Raw genomic sequence first — 24,745 nt, forward strand, 5'->3', positions numbered from 1 at the left:
TTTATTCCCTCGGGATAAAACTGAAAGTTTAATGAGCCTTCTGGTACAAACTGTTTATACCTCTCTCACACACTCAAATACAGACACACACTTACTGTAGGTGGGCTGAATGAAAGTAGAATTTAGGTATTGATAAGAAACCAAATTGTATGAGAGATGTGCGCATTAGAGTGCTATGCTTCAGTATGCGTCAAGAACTGTATGTGTGAGATAGAGATACACAAGTTTCCCCATGAAAACTGCTCTGCTCAAAACTCACATTTCAAAAGCTCACAGACAGGTGTACAGTCAATTTCTAGTGAACAGTTACAGTATTGCATGTTTTACTCATGCATTTCGTTTGTCCCGTTTTTCCTTCAATGCAGTAGCTGATTTTTTTACTGAAGTTTGTTCGCGAGACAGCAGAATATCAAAATGAAATCTTTCACAATAAAAATAAAATGTTTGAATGTTGAATTATGATGACCATTCACTACCATCATAATTCATTAGACATTCTAATTCAAGAGCCAAACTGAAATCCTGACGTACACGTTCATCAAATGTCAAGAAAGACAAAGGCAATTTTAGAATAGCAGAAGTGTTTCTTTTCAAAACAGAATCACATACAAATGCATCTTTGTGTAAGACTTCATTTACAAATCAAACTACAGCGATTGTACAGAAATATGAATACACAAGGTGACAACATCGCTGTAGGAACATTGCAACAACATTTCAAAAACGCCATAAAAACGCTCTCCAGAGAAAAGTAAGGCACCGACTGAATCGGTGGGTATAGGCAAGAAATTTTAAGCATTTTCAGAATCAAATTAAAGAGCAATAATAACTGACAATATAACCACACACATTGTTTCAGAACATGTATAAAAGGTTTAAAACTGGTTTAAGTTGGAACACACCTTGTGAAAGTTGAAGGTTCAATGGCATGCTAGACCTGAATCATGATGAGACACAGAGAGAGAACAGGGTGTGCTATGCTTCCTGTGCAAAAAATCCTACATGCTGGTGTTTATTTGTAAACGGAACAGAATCTCTATCACCCATCAGTTCAGAATATGACAGGTTGACCATCACTGGTCCACTGTCAAAATATTCACATCTTCACCTAAACAAAGCAGTAGAAAAACCTTATGTGAGAAGATTTTGAGAGCTCTGAGGGGTTATTTTCAGGCACTGGTTCTTTGGGGATCATTCACACACACAAAATGCATTTTCATCTGTTAATCTACATTTGCATGGCATATTGGGAACAAACATATGTGATTTGTGCCTATTTGCTAAGAGCTCTAGAACATTCAGTGGGTTTAAAGAATAGTTTCATCAAAATGAAGTTACTCACCTTCATGTCATTCTAACTCTGTATTTTTCTTGGAACCGTGAAGCACAAAATTAGATATTAGGCAGAATGTTCAAAAATATCTCTACTAACCAACAAAAGCTGGTGATTTACATTGCCGATTCCAGAGAAAAAAGCACCATAGTAAAAGTTAGATCAACTTTGTATGCCAAGAAGCTGTTATTCACCGCAGTTCCCCTGTCAATTTCATCTTGCTTTTCACAAGAAAAGAAATACAGAGTCACAACCAAATGCTGGTGAATATAGATGATTTTCATTTTCGTGTGAACTATCAGAGCATCAAAACCCTTATCACATACGGATGGATGGTCAAATGTGCTAGGCTTTGGGGATTATAGACTAGCGGGGTAATATAACCAGCCTATTTAACCGAGTTAGCTATAGTCAGATTCTCATTTATAGTGGGACAATAATTTGGAAGCCATATCGGTACGAGTCAACAGTACACCAAGCCTCTCATAAAACTGTCAGACGTGAGACATAACAGCCCTTCGATATCATTTTGTGACACAGCTGTTTTCTAGTCATAATGCATTTAACATCCTAGATTTCAAGATTGTGCTGTATTATGTCACTGTTATTATGACAGCTGTGGCAATATTTAATGCCTGAATGCTGACAGGATGGTAAAATAAGATTTCTGGACTGTTTAACTGTGTTTGCCAAGATGAAACCGAGAACATCTTCCAACATAACTCAACCCAGCGAGGAGTTTTGTGGGAGAAGAGTGATTGTGATTCTGTCTTTTTCGGGGAGATATTGTCCAGTGGCAACTTTCTGAATACAATCAAAGCCTGAGACTCTTTCACAAGATGTGTTTCATAATTCTATTATGTGCCCTAAAATGTGCTTCATTTCGTTCTCACAGAACAAACCACCTTAAACATTTCAGCTACCTGCAATTTTCTTTCTTTTTAACTAACAGAGTAAACAGAACAACACACATCATCACCTGAAATTATGACATCAGCAGAGCCAAGAATACAGATATCATTATGTAACAATACACCCCCTTCACTTACAACCTTTTCTTTTTTTACCTCAGGGAAGCGAACATGGGGGTTTTAACATTTATACTTTGAAACAACACACTGACTGAGAGACATTCACAAAAACATTTTTTTCTAACAAAAAAGAAAAAAAATCATTGACGGAACTGTGAAAGTAGAACAAAGTCTACAACTCCATACTGCTCACAGAGCTTCATACATTTACCAAGAAAGTGTTTTTGAGTCCAGTTTCTCAGATATAGATACAAAAATAGATCAGCAGAATCTATGTGCTGTTTACAGTACATAACAATCACTGAGTGAGTTCAACCATCGCTCAAGAAAGAAAAGAAACTATCGGACAGATTTCACAGGTTGACCGCACAGAGATCAAAGACACTTTGAAGACAGAGCAAAAGCATTGAAAAGCCTCATTGGCATCATGTACTCAAAACATCCTCACAGTTTGTCAGAATCTACATCGCTAGCCCTCCACCGGACATTCAGACATAACACTGGCGTGAATCTCCAGTGTGACAGCAATGAGTGGTGGGTCCCAGCTACTAAACTTGAGCATTCAGGATCAAAGAATGCAATATGTAAGAAAAGCCTTATACAAACAGTCAGCTGTTATATAATGATGGCTAATACACACCTTACAAACTAGTGACTCAACAATGTAGCATCACTTCACCGATTAACAGAAATGTTAAAGAAGGGTTTATATAAACGTCATTATTTAGAACAGTCGCATGATTCCACGAGTTCAAGGATGAGCTGATGACACATGTGCTCAATGTTTTTCATGACTTGATGTGAAAGTCATACCTCATAGTCAGGATTGGGATGGAAACATTGTTCTAGACACACCAAAGTGGGGCATTTGAAATAGTATTTGAAGAGAGACCGTGGTATAGTAGGCTATTTGAAGCGAGACCATGGTGACAACGGTCAATGTGGTCATGTTCTACTGTATAGTTCTATTTTTATAATTCTGTCTAACTCATGAAATCATCAAGTTAGTTCTATTCACACTCTATGGAATTAACAGCAATATCCTGTTCTGTCTTCCAGATGTCCTCTACGGCAGTGGTTCTCAAACTGGGGGCCATGGCCCCCTGGGGGGCCCCAAGATGGATTCAGGGGGCCACAGATTTTGTGGTATTTTATGCAATATAGAAATTCATCATAGATTTTATGCAATCAAACATCAGAAAATGACACCACCAACCAAAAGAATTGAGGTTCCAGCATTGTATAACTGAATGTTTTTGGTTTAATTAAAATTCTAAGTTTAAGATTATACGTCTTTATATGGGGGGCCGCAAAGCGATGCACTTAACACAAAGGGGGCCTTACAACGAAAAAGTTTGAGAACCACTGCTCTATGGTATATACATTAAAGGTATTATATTATTATTATTATTTTATTAATACAACGATATACATCGGATATAATAAATGCATAAAAGTCATGAAATATCCATTAAAACATTACAGTACATTTTATATTACTGTATACTGTATGTAGTTTTTTATTAGGGGTTTCTTCTATAGTAAGTATAGTTAAAATATGAAAAGGTCTATCCTCATTGGCCAATATCGGCAATAGACATAACATTTTTCATACATTTTCCTATTTGCATTCTCTCCAAAATATTACTGAATGAACCCTAGAAAGATTCCATATAATCTGATCATATGTTGAGGCCACTTATTAATGCCATATACTGTAGACGCATCTGTCAAACTTTCCTTTAGCCTTCACAAGTTATTCTTAGACATTTTAATGACAGTTAATCCCTGTCCTGTCCCAGAGTAAAATGTAATCTTTGAACATGAGTTATAATCTGAGCAAAGACATTTTAACTTGTCTAATCTTGTCTCTAGAGATCATGTATGCCTAAACTTCTGGCCTGCTTACTGATCCACACATACATTATGTCTTTCTCTCTCATTCTAAAAATACCATTACCCATTATAAACCATCTCAAAGAAAACCAAAAGTTTAAGTCAAAAAAATATACAAATAAAATTTCTCATTAATGTTTCTTCCATTAACAGTTTAACATTTCTAACCCGGTTCTCGCTATATGACCTCTAACCCTTTCCCCAGAATGCACATGGAGGGACATTAAATTCCAAGAACTAGTCACATATCCCATAATTCACTGCAGTGGGGGCCAGCTCTGTCGTTTTGGGGCCATTTGAGGGCTTGACATGCTCTCCATCCCCACCCCATCTTCATATTACACACATCATCCCTGTTGCCTAATAACGTTCTAGGACTCCAAAAGACTGTGCCATCGACACACCTGTTGTCCCTTTGATTCCTTCATCTGAGTCCAGTGCGTTAGCTCCTCCTCCCCAGAGCTGTTCAGCCCTAGTGAGATCCAGCCAATCATCTCCTTCCGTTTCATGCTGCGTTTGTTGTAGACCGACAGGATGAGCGTGACGTCAGATAGCTGGAACAAGGCTACCTGGAATACAAATGTCTCCTTGTAGGTGGGGTTGGGTTGGCCGCGTCTTATGGACGTCTTACATTTGGACATCTCTTGACCCATTGAGTTTAGCAGAGTGAGCTTGACATATGTGTCTGAAACAGAATGAAGCATTTAGTTAGAGCATGCAAATAATGCATATTAACTAAAGACTAAATCTCCATTTAGCTAACGATACAAAAAAGCTTATAGGTGCAATATGTGAGCTGTTATCAAGTTAACTGCGGAAGTTGTTAAATTAAATGACAGAATATTGTTCTTGAGCAGTTCCTCTGCCATCACAGAGGTTTTCAACTCTACGTTTCCCGCCTTGTAACACTTCAAATCTCTTCATTTCACTGAAAAGCAATTGATCATTTCATTCATTAAGATGAAATTCATTGGCTGAAAATGGGCCATTCAGTACCCTGTCGGCTCAGCACGAATCAATGCACACTGATTAATAACCCAGTTCCGCATCACTCCTCTGTTTCTTCCTTTCTGGATCTTTTGAGCTGCGATTCTACAGATGCATTGAGAGCAGACTCAGCAGCGGCTCTTTCAACAGATTTAATTCAGAGCGCAGTTGTAAATCTTCAAGCGTGCTTTCTTCTGCCCTGCCCGCCAGCTTACGCTAGAATACAACAGACGTTAGTATTCTCTCTGTGTCTTTGTGCCAGCGCCACGCTTGTGTTCCTCGAGCCATTGAGTGCGGGCTTCCTGCGGCGTCTTCCCGCTGCGTTTCGTAGAAAATGTTCTATTTTTCAGAGTGATAGGACAGGCCCAAGCTAAAGGAGTGCTGATTTCAGATATGGAAATACAGTGGCGTACCTGCCGCTGCGGAAATCATCTCCAGCTACTCAAGCTGAATGTGAAAGGATTTCAATAGCAGTCAAGAGTGCTGATTGGCTGATTGTGATGCAGGAAATCAAAACACTTCCTGCTGCAGCTACAGAAATCAACCTCCAGTATTTTTGGTCAGCTGCATTGCTGGTTTTAATTTTTGCACTTGTTTAGTGTGTGACTGCCTTACGTTTAAACCATGTTGGGGTTCCAAGACAGCATTTTACGGACTTGCCAAAGCCACTTGCTGAGTGTTTATTTTGGACCCAGTGAGCAACACATCAGTCTTGAGGAGGTTCATTGTATAATGCTTTTCCTTCCAGCTGAGTAAATGAGTTTTCCACAAACACTTCTGCAATCATAAATGAAACACTCACATGGCTACTAGTCTACAGACCTTTACGTATCATGAGACATTCTTTGCACAAGACAGCCAACTTGGTCTAAAACATAACAGGAAGGAGTCACATGATCCAAGCAAATGATCTAATGTATGTGTATCAAAGAAAACCCATAATATAACAAATAAAGGGTTATGAGGTGCATGCAAACATCACTACAAATGCAACGTAATGTGAACCTTCTCCATGGATGAACAACAAATAAGTAGCCTGTAGGATTTTTCAATATTCTTTCTCTATTGATTGAGCAAACATTCAGCATCCATGTAGAAATGTTCTCCAGTCTAATCACCAACATTCAGTGATGGAAGTATGAAGAAGGACGTGTAAAAAAGGAAAACTGGATGAACAGCATCCATCGCTGATAAGGGCATCCACAGAAAACTCACCTCGAATAATGTACACCTGCCCACCTATCAAGTGCTTTAGACAACAGAACAAACCGTCTGTAAACGGGAGAGGATTGACAGCAAGAGCAGAGGGGATCATCGGGCATCGGGGTGAAATAGATATACAAACAGCAGCAGGAGAAAAAAGAGCAGGTCAACAGGTTGAAGGTTCAGAGACATCATGTTAAAGCACAACGCAGCACTTCAGGTTAAGGGCCAATGAATAAGAGTGACATACAGCCTTCATCACCATTTCAAAACATTATCTGAAGTTGAAAACAGGCTAAATATTGTTTAAAACCTTCACAAATTAATTTTAATTCATTGACAAATTAATATTTTTATTACTTGTATTACAACTGACAGTATCTATATCTAACTGACAGTTCTAACAGTTGACAAAGTTAAGAATTACACTTTCACTTCTGGGAAAATCAACCAACAATAATGATGACTCATCATGCACTACACAGAATTATGTCCAATCAAATATTGTCTATACTGATAATGCCTCCGACTTCATACGACTTGCAACTTTCTATGTTGACCTTGATGTATCTAAAGCTCTTTAAGCTCTTTAATGTATGATCTTTAGTTTTAGGTTTTTAATAGGGTACTCAATAAAAAAACCTGTACTTGTCAAGCACAAGCACATTTTGACATAAATTAATTTTCAGTGATACTGGAAGCTGGAAGTGTTTTCTGAAGGCTTATAAGGCTCTTACATTGTGCTCTTTGACTAAAGTGTGACAAAAGCTCTGGGAACGTAAAGGAGTAAAGGCTATGTGTTAGAAGGGTGAGAGAGAGAGAGAGAGAGAGAGAGAGAGAGAGACAGAGCGAGCGCGAGAGCGAGAGAGAGAGAGAGAGAGAGAGAGAGAGAGAGAGAGAGAGAGAGGAAGCACAATGTTGACAGCACCTTTGGGGTCAAAGGTGAGAGGGCACATTTGTTAAGATATGATTTATAAAAATAAGATGATACAGGACTGATCAGATGAAGTGCTCTGCAAAACCTAAAAACTCTGAGAGTGGTTGTGTGGGCTCATGTTGTGTTCCTTTAAAGAATGTAAAATAATCACTCACTAGGAGGTTTATTTGCAGTCAGGTTTTTAAAGTTACTTCCTTTGATGACCTCTACAGAGAGCCGTCCTGTAGTGGCATTGTACACAAGCCCAAGCAGGATCTCCGGAGCTGACCCCTGAACTGCAGATGGGAACGACGAGGCCGTCTCACTGCACGACATGTCTGACACGCTGGCTTGTGAGTCACTGCCCTGAGACACAACAACTGTGATATTAATAACAGAGATTATTGATATTGTGTTAATACTACACACATGATAATATCGCAAATAACCAAGCAACATTTAAAATTTTGCCTTAAGAGTCACAATGGTTACACACTCTCCCTCTGCCTCCATACACACGTATTTTAAGTGTAATTTATGGCTACAAAATATATAAAATCAAATATGAATTTGACTGATACCATTTTATATACAAAAAGAATAAACAGATCTTGCAATAATATTGTTACCATGAACTCTTTAGGCCCTGATAATCGTTTTGTGAAAATACATAATTATAGTGCATTCAAAATTTACATCAAGTTGCATTCATGAATTTAAACCTCACAGGTATGTTGCAGCTGGGGTCCAGAATGATGGGGACAGACATCTTGCCTTGCAGGTTGAGTTTGGTGAGGTAGAACACCTTCTCTCCAAGAGCCTTCTCCTTCTTCATCCTGCGCACGCTGTACAAACGGAACCGGATGGCATAGTTCCCGATCATCTCTGACTCGATATGGCTAAAGTGAAAAGTCTCTGTAAATATGGGGCAGGGGCCTCGCTGAATAATGGTTTTGGCCCTTTGTTTCTTGGTGGGCAGCAGCACCAGATGCACCTGCCAGGAGATGTTACCCGTGCGTTTGAGAGGGGGAACGTCCGTCAGTGCTGTTATCGTGACGGACAGCCGCTGGGCGGATGAATCGTAGTCAAAGATGACATCGAGAGTTCCATACTGAGCGAGGGGCTCGGGGTCGTAACCTTTGGGAAGCTGAGCCGCTGAACCACGAGCAGAAAGATCCTACAGAGATCGATAGAGACGGCCAGAGATTTAGAGAAGGTCAGAGAATATCAGTTATAACTTTGGACTAACTCTGTACCTGTGCAGATAATAGTTTTTATACATAATTTTAAACGATTCATAAAACAGTGTTTTATAACTTAAAGGAACAGTTCACCCAAACATAAAAATTCGGTCGTCATTTACTCACCCTTGAGTTCTGGTGAACACAGAGAAAGATATTTGGAAGAATGCTTTAACCAAACAGTTCTTGGTCACCATTGACTATAGTAGGAAAAAATACAATGGTATAGTCAAAAGTGCCACAGAACTGCTTGCTTTCCTACATTCTTCCAAATATCTTCTATAATAAATATAATGTAATTTTTCCTAATATGGTTGTCAATGGTGGCCAAGAACTGTTTGGTTAAAACCATTCCTCCAAATATCTTTCTCTGTGTTCATCAGAACAAATATTTATTCAGATTTACTCGAGGGTGAGTAAATGACGACAGAAGTTTTATGTTTGGGTGAACTGTTTCTTTAAGATGAATGAAGATAATTCAATTATTGATGGATAAACCAAAGTTTTAGGTACACTATGACCCATTACTGTTTACACTGCAGCACATGCATGATGAATAATGAATGCCTTTGTGCCTGCATTCCCATTGTATGCATGTGACAGCAGTGCTCTGAAAACAGAAAACAGTTAAAAAGGTACCAATCAAAGATTTTATCTAGACAATTTCTTCATTGCATGCATTTCTGATGCATGCAACACACCTCTGGGCTGAGTACAGCAGTGCTATCGCTGGGTACATCTTCTTCATAGCCTTTATTGAGGAAGCTTTCTGTTTCCTGCGTTCCGCTGAGCTCACTCGGACATTTCCCATAACTGTGTCTGGGGCTCTCGCTCCCGTGGGAAAGGTCACATTTGGCATCACCCAGGTCGGAGGGCGTGCAGGACATACGTGGCGACCCATCCTCATCCTGATAGGGTGGAGGCTGCAGCTCATCCAATGGCGGCGTTCGTCTCATCCGCTGAATACAGTTCACTGAAGTGGGGCAAAATGGAAGAGGTGCCTTTAGTTCTTTTTATTCCACAGTTCTGAAGCAACTGTGGAATATTTCAGGAAAAATCATGTAAAATTTAGTAGGCTGCCATTTAGATGACATCCTACAGTAAGTGGCTTTCAGGGTCCATTAATAGGAGTTAAGTTTCTCACTCAAGAGCAAAATAGAGCAGGATTGTGAGCTCAGTGACTTTAAGTTGTGTATCATCCTTACATGAAAATGAAGAATACATGTTACGTTTATTTTTTATGCATTTGGCAGACACTTTTATACAATGCAAGATACGTACACTACATTATATAAGTTTGCTGTTCCATGGGAATCAAATCTATCATCTTGAAACTGCTAGCCAAGACAATAAATACTGAGACAGGTTATAACTCTCATATTAGATCAAGAGAAAAACTCGAGAAGTCCTCCAAAACGCATTTTTATGTTTGCGCTTTGACTTCCAGAAGCTGCGGCAGGCAACATCGAGTCTGCTTACGCCGTTTACATAAATCATCAAGACACTATCTAAGCTTTTACACACAGTGTACTAAGGCATATCCCTTACACCAACATCTTCATAAATCCTTCAGTTGTCCTTCAACATATTCCAGAGCTAAAAATCAATTAAAGATCAGGAGAGAGTGTGTGTCTGATGAGAAATTAAATCAGAATATCAGAGGTGGAGATCTGAGGAAACAATGACACTCATAGCTGCTCTGAGGAACTGAATAAATCAAAGTATCATGAGGACATTAAATTGACATGAATGACAAGAAAATGGCCATATTTACCTGATTTCAACCTATAAATGAAAGTAAACGGCGCTGTAAAGAGAATTTACCTAGTGGCTGTTGCCATGGAAACATAGTGCTGTCAGGACAGGAAGATTTAGTGAACTCATAAATACAACATTTACTTGTGTTCAAACACACACACATCTGCTTTTGGACATGGAAAGATAGCAAGCAACTTACGCATGCTGATGTTGTGAATGGTGTTAATAAACTCTTTGACTTTTTATTAACATAATTGTTAAATTATTTTCTCTACAAGACATTTTAATACCAATGTACCAAATCAACACATCATTATTCCAAATTCTTAATTGAACACATTAAAAAATCTGATTTTTGTTGGTGTTTGTTCCTCACAGGCAGTAATTTCTCTGTCATTACAGGTCATCAGAAACAGATCATATTTTATTCTAATCCATGTTGTAACTATACAAAATGTAGAATAATTGAAAACATTGAGAACAGGAGGAAGGAATGGCAATACAGAACATTTCCTTCAAGCATCAAAGTTCGCTGTCAGTGAAGGTGAAGTAAATATACGCTGTTGTGATGAATAAAGAGCACCTCTTTCTGCTCAATGCTGAATGACGTCTTTGATCATAAACACACCATTTTTACCCCGGGCTATAAACACAAGCTGAAGAAAATGTGTGTGTGTTTGCACATTTTTATGTGACTGCAGTAATGATTCCACAATGGAGAATAATAAGACATCGAAATGAGTATTTCATGTCCAAAACACGAAGCTAAACCCTGCTGTGTACAACAGCCGGTTCTAACCCAAGAAAAAAATCTGCACTGTTTGGTCTCATTGTGTCTTCATGAAGTATTGAAGTGCGTTATAAAACATTCATGCATTTGTGCCATACCTGCAGCTCTCTCACACACACGCAGAGAGCATCTTTCAGACAGACCTGTCACTAACTGTTATGTTCGTGTTTAAGTGTGTTTGTGAGTACCCAAGCAATATAATGTGTGTATATGTAAATGTGTGTGTGCCTGTGTGTGTTTTTGCTCTACATGTATTATAAAAATGGCCTGAGGCTACTGTCTCTAATGCCTCTAGGAAAACAGCTCATGAGAAAAGCATCTCACTCTCTCTCTTTCTCATGGCAGTAATTCCGAGGGGGAAATCAAAGCGATATATCTAACAGCTTCCTTCATTTTTATTCTCTCTGTGGTCTGTAATCTTCCTGATCTGTTCTCTGAGCATCTGCAATGACTCCTGCAGTGATTTCAACACATATTACATGTCCTTTTCTCGGAAATGGAAAAACAAACAGAAAAGAACACCCTAATCTGTACTGTCAAATACTGATGATTATTTATGATCATGCAGTCATGCGCTCCTCTGTGTAAAACAGAGAAAAACACAACCATCTGCTTTTCCGTGAAGAGATGCGAAAAATTCTACACCATGCAGGAGCAAAGCCAAGAACTCTCTCACCTTCCTTCACAGCTGTGTGTCAGTGTTGTGAGTGTGAACATTCCAAGTGTTTTTTTCTGTGAGAATGAAAAAGTGAGTTCTTGATTTTTATGCAAAAATGTATCGTTCTGATTTACTGTCGATATCTGATACAGTAGGGTCCAAATATATGAGAGAAGGTTGAAAAATTGGGAGAATCCACACAGCAAAATCGGCAGTGTTAAAAAAGGTCAAATTAGTGCCGACAGTGTGGATTATACAGTATATACACTTTGAGTGTTAATTTGTCTTTTTTTAACACAATGCTGTGCATCTTATATTAACAAATGAATAAAAAAGTAATAAGACTAGAACATTTTTTAAAAGAAAGAAACATTATGATGTACAATGCATAAAATATTGCTTTTTTTAAGTCACTAAGCAAATTTGTGACATTTGTGACAAGTCTCCTTTGTACACAAGTTAAAAGCTATTCTCTCGTGCCAGTGAAAAAGCAATTCCCAGCCAGTTTTATTGAAAACAGGTTTCATTCAGATTTCTCTGCTGTGTCTGTTACTGGCTGTTCTTTAACAATTATAAAAAACCTTTCAGGTCAGAGTCTTGCCAAAATTCCAATGAAAACATATAAACATCCCTTAGCTGGAAGAGAATCCGTAGTTGTATATCGCCATCTAGTGTTAAATTACAAGAATATCATTGCTTTGCCCTGCTTTTGGTCATTTGGGAAATAGGAGATAAAAGACACATTGTTAGTTATTGCGGCATAAAACAGCACTGACAGCCCATTTTACAATAATGTGACTTTTATATGAAAAAAGATACTCATTAATAGATTTGATCTATTAAGAACTGTGCCAGGTGGTTGGAATGAAATGCATCATGTCAAACAAAAAACAATGTTTTGATGTTAGAAGCACTTTTTTTATTTAATGTGCACCACATATGACAAACCCTGTTAATCAGATATAAACTGTGTCTGGCATGACTTACCATCATCTGCTGAGGCCTCACTACTGTAGCCGTCATACTCAGCCGCCAGGGGGCAGTATTTCTGTCTCGTGTCCCAGCCATAGGCCTTCTGGTGGCTCGACTTAGTCCCTGCTGAGCACCCCCGGAGACCCTGTGATCGAGACACTGCCTCCTTGTACTGTCCGATCACCTCATCATCACTGTCTGACGACGAGCAGTGATAGTCTGTATTAACATAATTCTTATCTGAGAGAAAGAGAGAGAAAAAAAAGAAAATTAAAGAAAATCCGTAGCACAACCAGCAGAGGGCGATATAGTTTAACAACAAAACATTCTCTCACGCACAGAGAGGAGATTTTAATCAATATGAATTAACACTTGCAGAAATTCAGAGAGAGGACCAGAATGACAGTGACGTGCATTATTATTTTATGCCGAAGAAGAATCACCAAAATCGTATACACAGAGTGAAAATATAGAAACATTTAAACCCAATATATATATAATTTTCATGGCATGAAGATGTTAAGACAGATCAAATCGGTTTCACACAGCCCCTGTGCATTTAAATAAAAGAGAAGACAATGAAACATAGCAGAAAGGATCAGCTCATTGAGGTTCAGTAAAAGTGGGTAAAGATGGAGCCATCAACCTCATTTTCTCACCAACAGTTTGTTTTCTCTCCCTATGTCAGGGGTTTGTGAGAGGTCACTTTCAGTAGAAAAGGTCTCAGTGGACAGGAATGAACCAGTATCATTGCCTGTAATCTGATGCTCAGGGCTCAGCCTGGGTCTGGATCTCAGTGTTTTACCCAGAAAAGGATCTCTCTCCTGGGCCTGCCGTGCAGCTTCCTCCTCTGCAGCCTCTTTCTTACGAATCCTCTTTAGCTCCTCTGCCTGGACTTCCTAAATGATGGTGTTGACCTGCTTGACAAGCTCGCCGCTCACCACGTAAGTGACGTCGCTCACTGCATAAGCCAAATCATCACTTTTCTCTGTCACTGAATCCAACAAGGCAGACATGGAGGGGAGACTTTGTCACAAGCTCTTTGAAAATGCCATATTGCCAGAAACAATGAGCAGGAGATTTGATTGGTCAGTTTATTCTCCAAAATGTTCCAGTGTTCAGTCTATTGAAAATTAATTCAGTTATGTTTTCTTCCTAAAATCCTCACGCATGGGTTTGAATTTCTATACAATACGCTGCCTTGGAATTATAAAAATGAAAACATTTATAATTATAAGATTATAGGAGCACCTAAAAAAAAGAAACCAAATAACCTTAAAAATATACAGCTTCTATTCTTGTAAATCCATAAAGCATCTAAATCACAGTACACAGAAGACTGCCGGGAGTTGAACAACTGCTACACAGGTGAAGCAAGTCAAAGGTCAAATCTAACCATGACAGTAATTTATGCATTTGCAAAACCCTCTACACACAGTCTAAACCAAGAATGATCAGAATGAGGAATTTACCTGGCCACAATCAGATGTGTGTAACCATGTTTCATTTTAATGAAGTGTAATGATTATTCTAGTTCATCAATCTAGGGGTCAAACACCAGGATCAGAATTTTATGTACCAAGCATACTTAACAGATCAGCGTCTGGTCATTTTTGTAAGAAAATATAATAATCATATTTTTTGCATTATGTAAGGTTACATCTTTTTAACATGAAAAGCTTAAAGGTGATAGGTCTAATGATAATTGTCTGTCCCGTGTACAATTATATTATTTTCTTATTTAGCATTGTTGTGTTCTCCTCTTCATGACCATATCAGAAACCTAAAAGCTGAACCACTGCACAATTTAACATATAAAATATTACTAAGTCAATAGTTATTATAATTTCTTGTTTATTACAAAGTCACATTTACTGCGCAGTGTCACCTCACCACATCAGATCATTAAGGTGCAAACTCATCCAGTAAATGTCATTTCAATGATTGCACTGATTTTGATAATCTGCAGAGTTATGTAAAGCACTGTGTGTGGGCAACCCACTGATGCCTGGATCCAGCACCTGTCAGGATGTGTGTGTGGGCATAAAGTGCCCCTGTCAACAGCACTGTGTAGGTGTGATTGAGTGCTTCATGGTTTAGACAAAAGTTAGCCATGTGTACAAATGTGTATGGTTCAATAAGCCCATTCAAGCCAGTTTTATAGTAGTCTGTGTTTATTGACACCATGGATGTTTGAGTCTGATTGATGTGTAACATGACTCTTACATGATCCCCTTTATTTTTTTGGATGCACCACTACCCCAAATAAACTATTGATCTGATCTGATTGACCAATAGCATCTGTCTCATAACTAGTTGTGAGGATCAGATGCCAATCATTTCGGCATGTCACTGACAGACTAAACGACAAATAGGAAAGGGGCGTGGCCCATTCTTTTTGTCCCTTGGAAATGATGACTTCTTAATCTTTGCAAGGTCATGTTTTTTTAAATTCTGTATACAGTGTGTTGCGCATTTAAATACATTCATAAAACGTGTTCCCATGATGCCTACATACAATAAATAACTAGAACCGACCTAGTACTCTCTAGAAGAGGCTATCGCTAACAAACAACCTCTTTAAAGGGCTAGTTCACTCAAAAAACACAATTCTGTCATCATTTACTCACCCTCAGGTTGTTTCAAACCTATATAAATTTCTTTGTTCTGTTAAACATAAAGAAAGATATTTGTAAGAATGTTAGCCATTTTCAGTTCTGTGACATCATCCACTACCATAGTAGGAAAAAATTTTTTTTTTTTTTTTTTTGTTGAACACAAAGTGAGATATTTTGAAGAATTTACAAAAACAAACAGTTCTGGGCAGAGGTGGACAGTAACGAAGTAAATTTACCTGAGTACTGTACTTAAGTAAAGTATAGATACTCAAAAAGTGTACTTGAGTATTATTTTTTCTGAGTATACTTGTACTTTAACTTTCCTACATTTGAAAGACAAATATCATACTTTTTACTCCACTACATTTATAAAAAGGTCCAAAAGTAGAAAGTGGTTTCTATGCAGTGGGTTTTCCTGTGTGCGCAATTTATCTGGCTTGCGATCTGCCAGGACCTTTTACTGCTGCCAAGTATTTCAGTTTTTATAAGCTCGCGGTTTTCCTTCAAGCTTTGAATGGCCATTTGGCAGATTTTTTTACGCAAATCTGGCAACTCTGGGATCTCCCCCGCTAAACTAATGTAAACGTAGGCGTTGCTACACCGTTGATAGCGCTCTAAAAAGGCAAATAGAACAATAAAAGACGAAAAAGGCACATGTTAAAGTGTGGTGTAATCATCTGTGAGTTACGATCAGTCAAAGGTCGTAGAAACATTGTCATGAAAATGATCGACACAACGGCTAAACGGTAAATTATGAGGTTCCATTTGTGCCAAAAATGTGTTGACTGCTTTATGCCTTGTATTATACATTTGTCTTTGTCTACGGTCATTGCCTACTTGTTCAGGTAAATCAGTATATGTTGACGTGTATGTTGTGTGTTGACGTCGTCTTAATTTGTCATCCTGCTGTCCTTTTCTCTGTCTTCTTTACTGTTGTCCTTATTGTCGTTTTGTTCTGTCATCTTTACTGTTGTCCTTACTGTCGTCTGTATATGTTGTCCTCCATGTCGTCTGTATATGTCGTCCTCCTTGTGGTCTGTATATGCCGTCCTCCCTGTCGTCTGTACATGTCGTCCTCCTTGTCGTCTGTATATGTCAACCTCCATGTGGTCTGTATATGCCGTCCTCCCTGTCGTCTGTATATGCCGTCCTCCCTGTCGTCTGTATATGCCGTCCTCCCTGTCGTCTGTATATGTTTTCGCATCGAGAACGCGTTGTTTGCGCGTAGAATACGTGTTGTTTGCGCGTAGAATACGTTTTGTTTGCGCGTCAAATACACGTATTCTACGTGCAAACAACACGTATTCTACGCGCAAACAACGCGTTCTCGATGCGTTGTTGACGTGTTAAAATTCGTGCGTTTTTGACCCTCTTGGCTTTCCATAGACGACAATGAGGACGACACAAACAGACGACAGTGAGGACAACATATACAGATGACAGGGAGGACGACATAAACAGACGACATACGTACATGCATACCAAAAACAAATAAAACACAGGCAATAACAGTAGACATAGACAATTGTATTGTACAACTCAATCAACACATTTTTGACACATATGGAACCCCATAGTAAATAAGCATCACATACACCCTGAGCTACAGCGTGCGTGTTAACTTCTGATCTGCTGCTATATCATTAAAGCGATTTGGAAAATGAATGATGTTTCTACTGAAGTAACGGTAACACTTTAAAATAATGGTCTGTTGTTAACAAGTAACTATGCAGAAAGTAATAGGTAGTACTACATTAACACTTACCATAATACTATTAACTAATATAGAAGCAAGATTAACTAAGCAATACGTAATAGCTAATTTAGGACAAAGGTAGTTTCTTATTTGGTATTTGATAATTACTAAAGAAAAATGCCATCATTGAGAACTACTTGCGAAATATGACCAATTAATAAAGAAAAAACAATTAATTACTAATCTCAACATTAACGTACACAAAGTGAAAAAATAGGTTGTTTGTGGAAACAAATTTATGAATAAATACAAATACCAAAAGCCTAATACCAAAACATGAATGGATATATTCTACATATATAGCCTATCCATAGAAGTGTTAATGTAGTACTACCTATTACTTTCTGCATAGTTACTTCTTAACAACGGACCATTATTTTAAAGTGTTACCGAAGTAACTATAGTTGAAGTATTTCTGTTGAAATAAAAACAATAGAACCCTGCTCAAAATACAACAGAAAATGTAATGGATTTAATGGTTATAATGGGAATTGTACTATGGATACTTGTTGTCTACTTGTATGTGATGGATTCTATTGGTGGGATGGTAATTCCTATTGGAATAAAACCCAAAACACACTACAAAGAGGAATTTAATTTAAAAATATCATTCTAATTCAAAAAATGCATTGTTTTTTTTTTCAGCAGGGATGGTATTTGCACCACAGTATCCACAAATTTACCATTTTCTATATATAGGAACCATACTCCAATTAATAATCTTTAGTAAAACCACAGCAACTAAACATACCATAGTTTCATTATACTAGCTATAGTTTATGTTTGTAGTTAAATTATGGTAATACAAATGGTAATAAATCCAACAAACACATGGCTTCTACACTTTATTATTTACAAGAACCTTACTACTTACTGGTAAATTGCTGCTAAAATAGGTAAAGGGATGGGAATATACAAAATAAAAAAACACTGCTCATAAATACATATAGACCTAGGGAGCTAATGAGGATAATTAGGCTAAATGATCATACAGGATTATATCTAAACTAAACATATATGTGCTAAACATATAAAGCTCTTAAAGGAGTTGCTCACTGCAAAATTTGCCCCCATTGACTTTCCATAGTAGGAATAAAAATTACTATGGAAAGTCAATGGGCAATGGCAAATTTTGAAGTGAACAACTCCTTTAATACAACTGATACTGTGAGCTACTCAGTGTACTCAGTAGGTTGCTTCAGAGGCATAAGGTATACGACAATAAAACAATGCACAACTGACATAAAGGAAATTTACTTTTAATACTTGAGTACTTTTCAAAGCATGTACTTCTGTACTTTTACTTAAGTAAGAATCTGTCTTTACAACTTTTACTTGTAGTGGAGTAATATTTGACCAGTAGTATCTGTACTTTTAAGGAAGTTGTGTACTTCGTCCACCTCTGGTTCTGGGGCACCTTTGACTACCATTATATTTTTCCTACTATGGCAGTCAAGATGTCACAGAATTGAAAATATTTGAACATTCTTCCAAATATCTTTCTGTGTGTAATTTATACAGGTATGAAATGACATGAGGCTGAGTGAATGACGACAGAATTTTCATTTTTGGGTGAACTATCACTTTAAGGCCTAAGCGCTGCTAATTAAACTCTGTTAGTAATTCTCACAGACTCTGATGTTAGCAGATAATTAGTCAGGTGTTAGTCAGGGTTTGGGATTTTGGGCTCATGTTATCCTCAGCCCCTCAGCTTCGTAAAACACTGCAATTTGCTCTAATTTATTACAGAACGTTATTAAGTTATTTTGTCTAAATTAAACCATAACCCCCCCATAACCCCCCCCCCCCCGACAACAGCAATGTAATAACTCTTTACCTATACTCTAGGAAATAATCAATATGTTGTCTAGAACCAATACAAAACACAATACAAAAGAACCAATACAAAAAAGCTAAAACTTTTGTAACCAATGTAAACAAACACAAACCTGTTGGCTCTGTGCTCTTTCTGAACTGGTCAAGGCTGGGCAGTTGGTTGGCACTCTCAAGAGATAATTTGTTATTGAGGTAAAGAAAGAGTACAATCACAAGAAAGATGAAGACACCAATGCCAGACAAGAACCCCAGAGCCTCAGGAGACACTGTGGAAGAGAAGAGACAGGTTTATCTATTAAACAATTTAAAGAAAAACGAATCCTTACAAAATAGACTAAATCACAGTCTAGAACTTGCAGTCAAAAGCATTTTTCACCAGACAGCACTGAGATAGAGAAAGAGAGAGGCAGAGCAAATATCAAGCATTTTACATAACCCTCTTTAGTTCTTTACTTTGGGTGGTCAAAAACACTACTCAAGAAGGAAAAATAATGCAACTGCAATATTATTGTACATCTGCTCGTGTTTTCCTCTGTGTGTCCAAAATGATCAAAATGACAGAGGAAAATTACTTGAATCCAGATGGTTGGTCTGTCATACAGAGCAGGGCCGTAGCCAGCCTTGTGGAAGGGGTGGTTCTTTTTCTCAAAAAGCAGACCTTTTTTGTCGTTTCCCCCCACATTTATTATTTAATTTTGAGGTTCAAATACTTGTATGCTCTAACTCTAACACTGTTTATGCCCCACTCTCCATAAACGGTAAATTGTGTAATCGGAGGACCACTACGAATCCAGCTGCTCATTACAAATACTTAGAAGAACTCCTTGTTCTTTATTAAGGGTCCATTTGGCAAGTTTTACTTTGAGGTGTTAATTAATACATTAACTAACAAACATGCACTAACATATAGCTAACCTGGGCAGTTTTTACACATGAATCCTCATGACGCCAGTATTACCTAAGGTTAGCCCTTTCATGGCTGTAGCCAAGGTTTGAAAATTGTGGTGGGGTGTCAATAATTATCCCTAATATTACCAATAAATGCTATAAATCATTCAACTTTAATAAATATAATGAATAATAAAGTTAACAATTGATAAACTTATTATTATTATGTTATTAACAGGGCTTGATACTGTGGCTAGTGGTTTTCTAAAATGACTAATTGCTCCAAGCGGGTCTCGGACCAGCATCTGTATGGTATGGGAGACGAGCGCTCTAAGGAGGCTAAGTGTCTGTCGATGAAACAATCTTTGAAGTCGGGGAGTCAGGTTTACTTGCACAGCTCTCTATCACTGGTCTCTGTTACACTAGCCACCCAGCATTTTCACTGTCAACAATTTTGTTTCTGGGAAATGATTTTATATGACTAAATTTGACAATGGCATGCTGTGAGATCATGCGTCGAAAAACATGCCCAAAATAAAAACGAAAATGTTGTTGAGAAATAAATGTCTGTACGATATGATATGTGATGTGAAAATGCAAAAGTTTGTTTGGCGAAAGGTGGATTCGAACCTGATTGATGGCGTCAAAACTAATATTACTTGTCATACGTCTTACTTACTGCACCACTGATTAACTAATTATTATTGGCAGTTATTTAAAAAGGACACATTTTCATTACAAAAATTCACAAAAAAACTAACTTAAATTCTGGACCTTTGACAGTGAGGGGTGGGTCGTTCGAACCACCCGAACCCCCCCCGGCTATGGGCCTGAGAGAGTAAATAAATACACCATTGCTGATTTCTGCAGGGCACTAAACAGCTACTTTACAGACAAGCCCCGTGTGAGTGTGAATGTGGATATGGCTCGAAGCTTCCATATAGCCATTTTACTAGACTACTGTAAGTGTGAATTATTCACAGAATGTTTGCACAGTGATCCTGATCATCTGAGCAGCCCCTCTGCTCCAGGATGGCCGTTTAGGTGCTGCTGGCAAGGATGCACAGGGATAAATATAAAAAAAGAGACATCATCCCTTTTGGCCATTTTCATTTGCATGTTTTAAACTCTCATAAACCACTCAACAATTCAACTACACTTATGCTGTTTTATTAGTTATCTCATACTTATTGCATTAAGTTCAGAGTTTTGAGCTCAAGGTGACATGTTTAATCATTTAATGTAAAACACCTCCTTAATGTAACTACTGTATAAGTGATCTGAACTGTGCAAACTCCTCAGAGTTTTCGCACTATCCCACAGTGAGAAAATCTCTGATTAAGTCTAAAAAGGACTGCGAGTATGTCTGAGACACCGTCACCGCTGCTCTATATAACAAAGAAATTACTGTCTGAGAGCATTGAAATAAAACGGAGCCATTTACAAATAAAGACCAGCTGTATTATTTTTCTAAATCAGATCCATGCACATCCTCTGTCTTACTCTAACCCCACAACGCAGGTACCTGTAGAATGTAAATTTATTAAAAATGCATTTACATAGAATGATGAATAAATAATTGCTCTTTTCCATTGTAATATTAACCATGCTGGAATATCAACAAACCAATACATTTTATTATTGAAATATCGACAGGGGTCATGATTTCCTTATTTAATTTTGTAAACAGTAGTAAGAAGGTAAGAAGAGGTCAAAAGTCATTTAATGACACTGTTATGCCAGAGTTCACAGAATCCATAACGTTCCATTACAGAGGGTGGAAAAAAAGAACGTTTGATACAATGATCTTATTACATAACAAATGCTCCTGTACATGACCGTCAGTGATCCTGTTAGCTGCTAACTGTGTGATCGCTCTCTGACACCAGCGTTCTATTGCTGTTTTTAGCACTCAGACTATAACAGGCTAGACACGAGCACATGGGAGGAATTCACAACACAGGACAAAGCAATCGGCCAATCAAATAATGACCCCAAGAGGTTTTTCCTGAGGATTCTACAATTGTGGTTGAGTTAGGCTGGATATGATTTACTTTTATTTAGCTCCATAAAAAAACCTTTAACCAAACAGTTTAAAACAAATCAAACGATAAGATTGTAATGATTTTCAAACCCAATTTCCCTCAATGTTTCCTGAAGTGCTTGTGTGACAATAATCACCGTACCATTAGTGGTATTTTTATCAAAGACATTTGCATCCCTATTGTTGCCAAGTTACAGCAGCCTAATTAGAAAAGAATTGATGACATAGAGCACAAAATGCTGTTCATTCATTGAGAACATATCACTGATGGGGCTTTGCTGGGAAACCCCTCATGGAACTATGAGCAAACGATTATTTTTGCCATTATAGAAGTGCATTCCATAAATATGAGAAATTATGCTCTGTACGTATCATTTCACAACTGTTCTTTAGCATGACAGATCATTCTCATTCCATTTTCTAATTTTACACAAATTGTAGTGTTGACAGCATCTCAACTATTGTTGAATCTAACACGATTATGCAAAGTTTTGTAAGAAAAAAGATAAACACAAAAGAAGATATTTTGAGAAATGTGTACTATTCCTGTGGTGAACTGTCCCTTTATTGTTGCCAGACTTGCGTTATGACCATCGTCACACACACTTATGAACAGCCCTCCCACCATCTGCTATTTTTAGTGTCACTAATTGATTTATGTCCTTTGTATTTCCTGATCAATGTTATGAAAACATTATTCTCCTCTCCCTCCCTCGTTCTATTTCCTCTTCCCATTCTGTTATTTTCCATTATTTCTTGTTTCTCTCCTGTCATGTTCTATTTGAAATCTATTTAGCCATTGTTAGCTGTACATTAGCCATACAGGAGAAGAAAATAAAAATTTATCACAGACAAGACATTCTCTAATTCTACAGCCAGATGCCAATTTAGTCAAACAGGCCCGGTGTTCTAGCTGTCCACCAGACAAAAGAATCTACAATTGACAATTGTTACCGCAAAAACAACAGCTTTTATCAGACTTTCCAAACAGCACATTTTTAGAGTATAGAGTATAGCTCAGCTAAAGTTTCTTAAGATTCTTAAGGATGATTATGCAACCATGCAATCATCTGCAATCATACTCTCTGGTAAGCCAGAGAGATGAAAGTGAATGAAACATCCTACAAAACTTTTAGGAAAGAAAAAGAACAGACAGCAAGGAAAAGAAAAGAAAAAAGGCAAAGATGAAGATGAATGGACACAAATGGGATGCTTTTTTTGCAGTCCATGATGTGATTAGAAGAGATGTTGTTGCAGATTGCAGAACTGCATCTCTGATGTAAATCCAGGTTCTGAGATGACACAGAAACCATCTCATATAAATGGGCCACCGAGGAGCAGTCAGAGAACAGCTGGACAGACCAGGTGCATCTGAAGTAAAAATACTGCTGAGATACTCAAACAGCAGAAAGAAGGCCAAGGGGAAGACAGAATACACAAACTTATTCTTAAACCATAAAAACCTGTTTTGACCAACTCTGTCCTAAACAAACCACACTAAAACAAGTCTACACCAACCAAATCCAACACAAAACGAATCTACACTAATCAAATCTATTTAAAACAAGCTCATCTCAAACAAACCCAATTTTCCAGAATTCCAAGGCAAACATGCTAAAGCTAGTTCCCAGAATGTAGCAAGTGAGAAACTGACAGTTCTCCAATACCGAGTAAACTTGCACATGGACACATTTAAGTACTTAATGTCAGATTAACCTAAATTTAGCATCTGATACCACCTTTAGTTTCTGTACGACAGTGCATCTCAATATCTGCACAAAAATCTCTCAACCGTAAAAAGTTATGCATACAAAAATGCCCCCTGTGGTAGCTTCTATGAGGTGATAAAAATAATCATCTCTTTTATGGTAAACCGTTATCACGCTATTAATCACTGAAATTGCCTTTTGGCTCCTTGGAAACTGTTGGTTGGTTCTGTTGTCATAGAAACAGGTAAAAAGCATGTCAGGATGCTCAGCCACCTCTGAATTACAAAATACTACAGACACAAACACGCTCACAAAACACACTGCATGCCGTTGTAAACTCCCACATAACAGATCAGAAGTCCTCTCATGGGCCCACGCACACGCCCTCAGTCATAATGCTCTCACACATAAATGCTAAAATATTATCTTAAGACACAAACATACAGTATAGCACTGAGACTTTTCCCGGTGGGCTGGTCAACTACTAGGCTAGCTGATAAAACCAATACAAGTATTCCAAGCTAATTTACAATATGTGACCCTGGATCACAAAACCAGTCTTAAGTAGCACGGGAACATTTTTAGTAAAAGACAAAATACATTGTGTGGGTCAAAATGATCTATTTTTCTTTTATGCCAAAAATCATTAGGATATTAAGTAAAGATCATGTTCCATGAAGATATTTTGTAAATTTCCTACCTTAAATATATAAAACTTTATTTTTGTGAGTGGATGGTCTGCCACAGTGCCCCTGATTAACAACTTCAAAGGCAATTTTCTCAATTTTTAGATTTTTTTGCGCTCTCAGATTCCTGAGATTGAAACGGTTGTATCTCAGCCAGATATTGTCCTATTCTAACAACTCTTATATCTATAGAACGTTTATTTATTCAGCTTTCAGATTATGTAAAAATCTCAATTTCGAAAAATTGACCCATAAAACTGGTTTTGTTGTCCAGGGTCACATATAAAGATTTAAAGGGGGATAGATTTCGACATGCTCATGGGTGCTGGCATAGGTAACAGTTTTGAAAGGGCAGCACTGGCAGCCTCTCTAAACAAAACTCTCGGACACACAGCAACTAATGGTGACTTTAAAGACGTAGTC

At 37.8% G+C, this 24,745-nt stretch overlaps 1 protein-coding gene across 2 annotated transcripts in view; it reads right to left on the bottom strand.

Annotated features, from left to right (window-relative positions):
- Positions 1–576: 576 nt before the first annotated feature.
- Positions 577–24,745, bottom strand: part of syt14a (synaptotagmin XIVa) — a 36,823-nt gene continuing 12,654 nt past the window's right edge. For both annotated transcript variants that reach the window (XM_057342464.1, XM_057342463.1), the window contains exons 3-9: positions 19,109–19,261; positions 12,801–13,025; positions 9,309–9,580; positions 8,094–8,543; positions 7,543–7,732; positions 6,463–6,519; positions 577–4,945 (exon numbers count right to left, since the gene is read on the bottom strand). In XM_057342464.1, the coding sequence (XP_057198447.1) occupies positions 4,632–4,945; positions 6,463–6,519; positions 7,543–7,732; positions 8,094–8,543; positions 9,309–9,580; positions 12,801–13,025; positions 19,109–19,261 (1,661 nt within the window). In that variant the 3' untranslated portion in view covers positions 577–4,631. The remainder of the gene's footprint in view (positions 4,946–6,462; positions 6,520–7,542; positions 7,733–8,093; positions 8,544–9,308; positions 9,581–12,800; positions 13,026–19,108; positions 19,262–24,745) is intronic.

The sequence above is a fragment of the Triplophysa rosa genome, linkage group LG9 (genome assembly GCF_024868665.1).
Source record: "Triplophysa rosa linkage group LG9, Trosa_1v2, whole genome shotgun sequence".
NCBI classification, from domain to species: Eukaryota; Metazoa; Chordata; class Actinopteri; order Cypriniformes; family Nemacheilidae; genus Triplophysa; species Triplophysa rosa.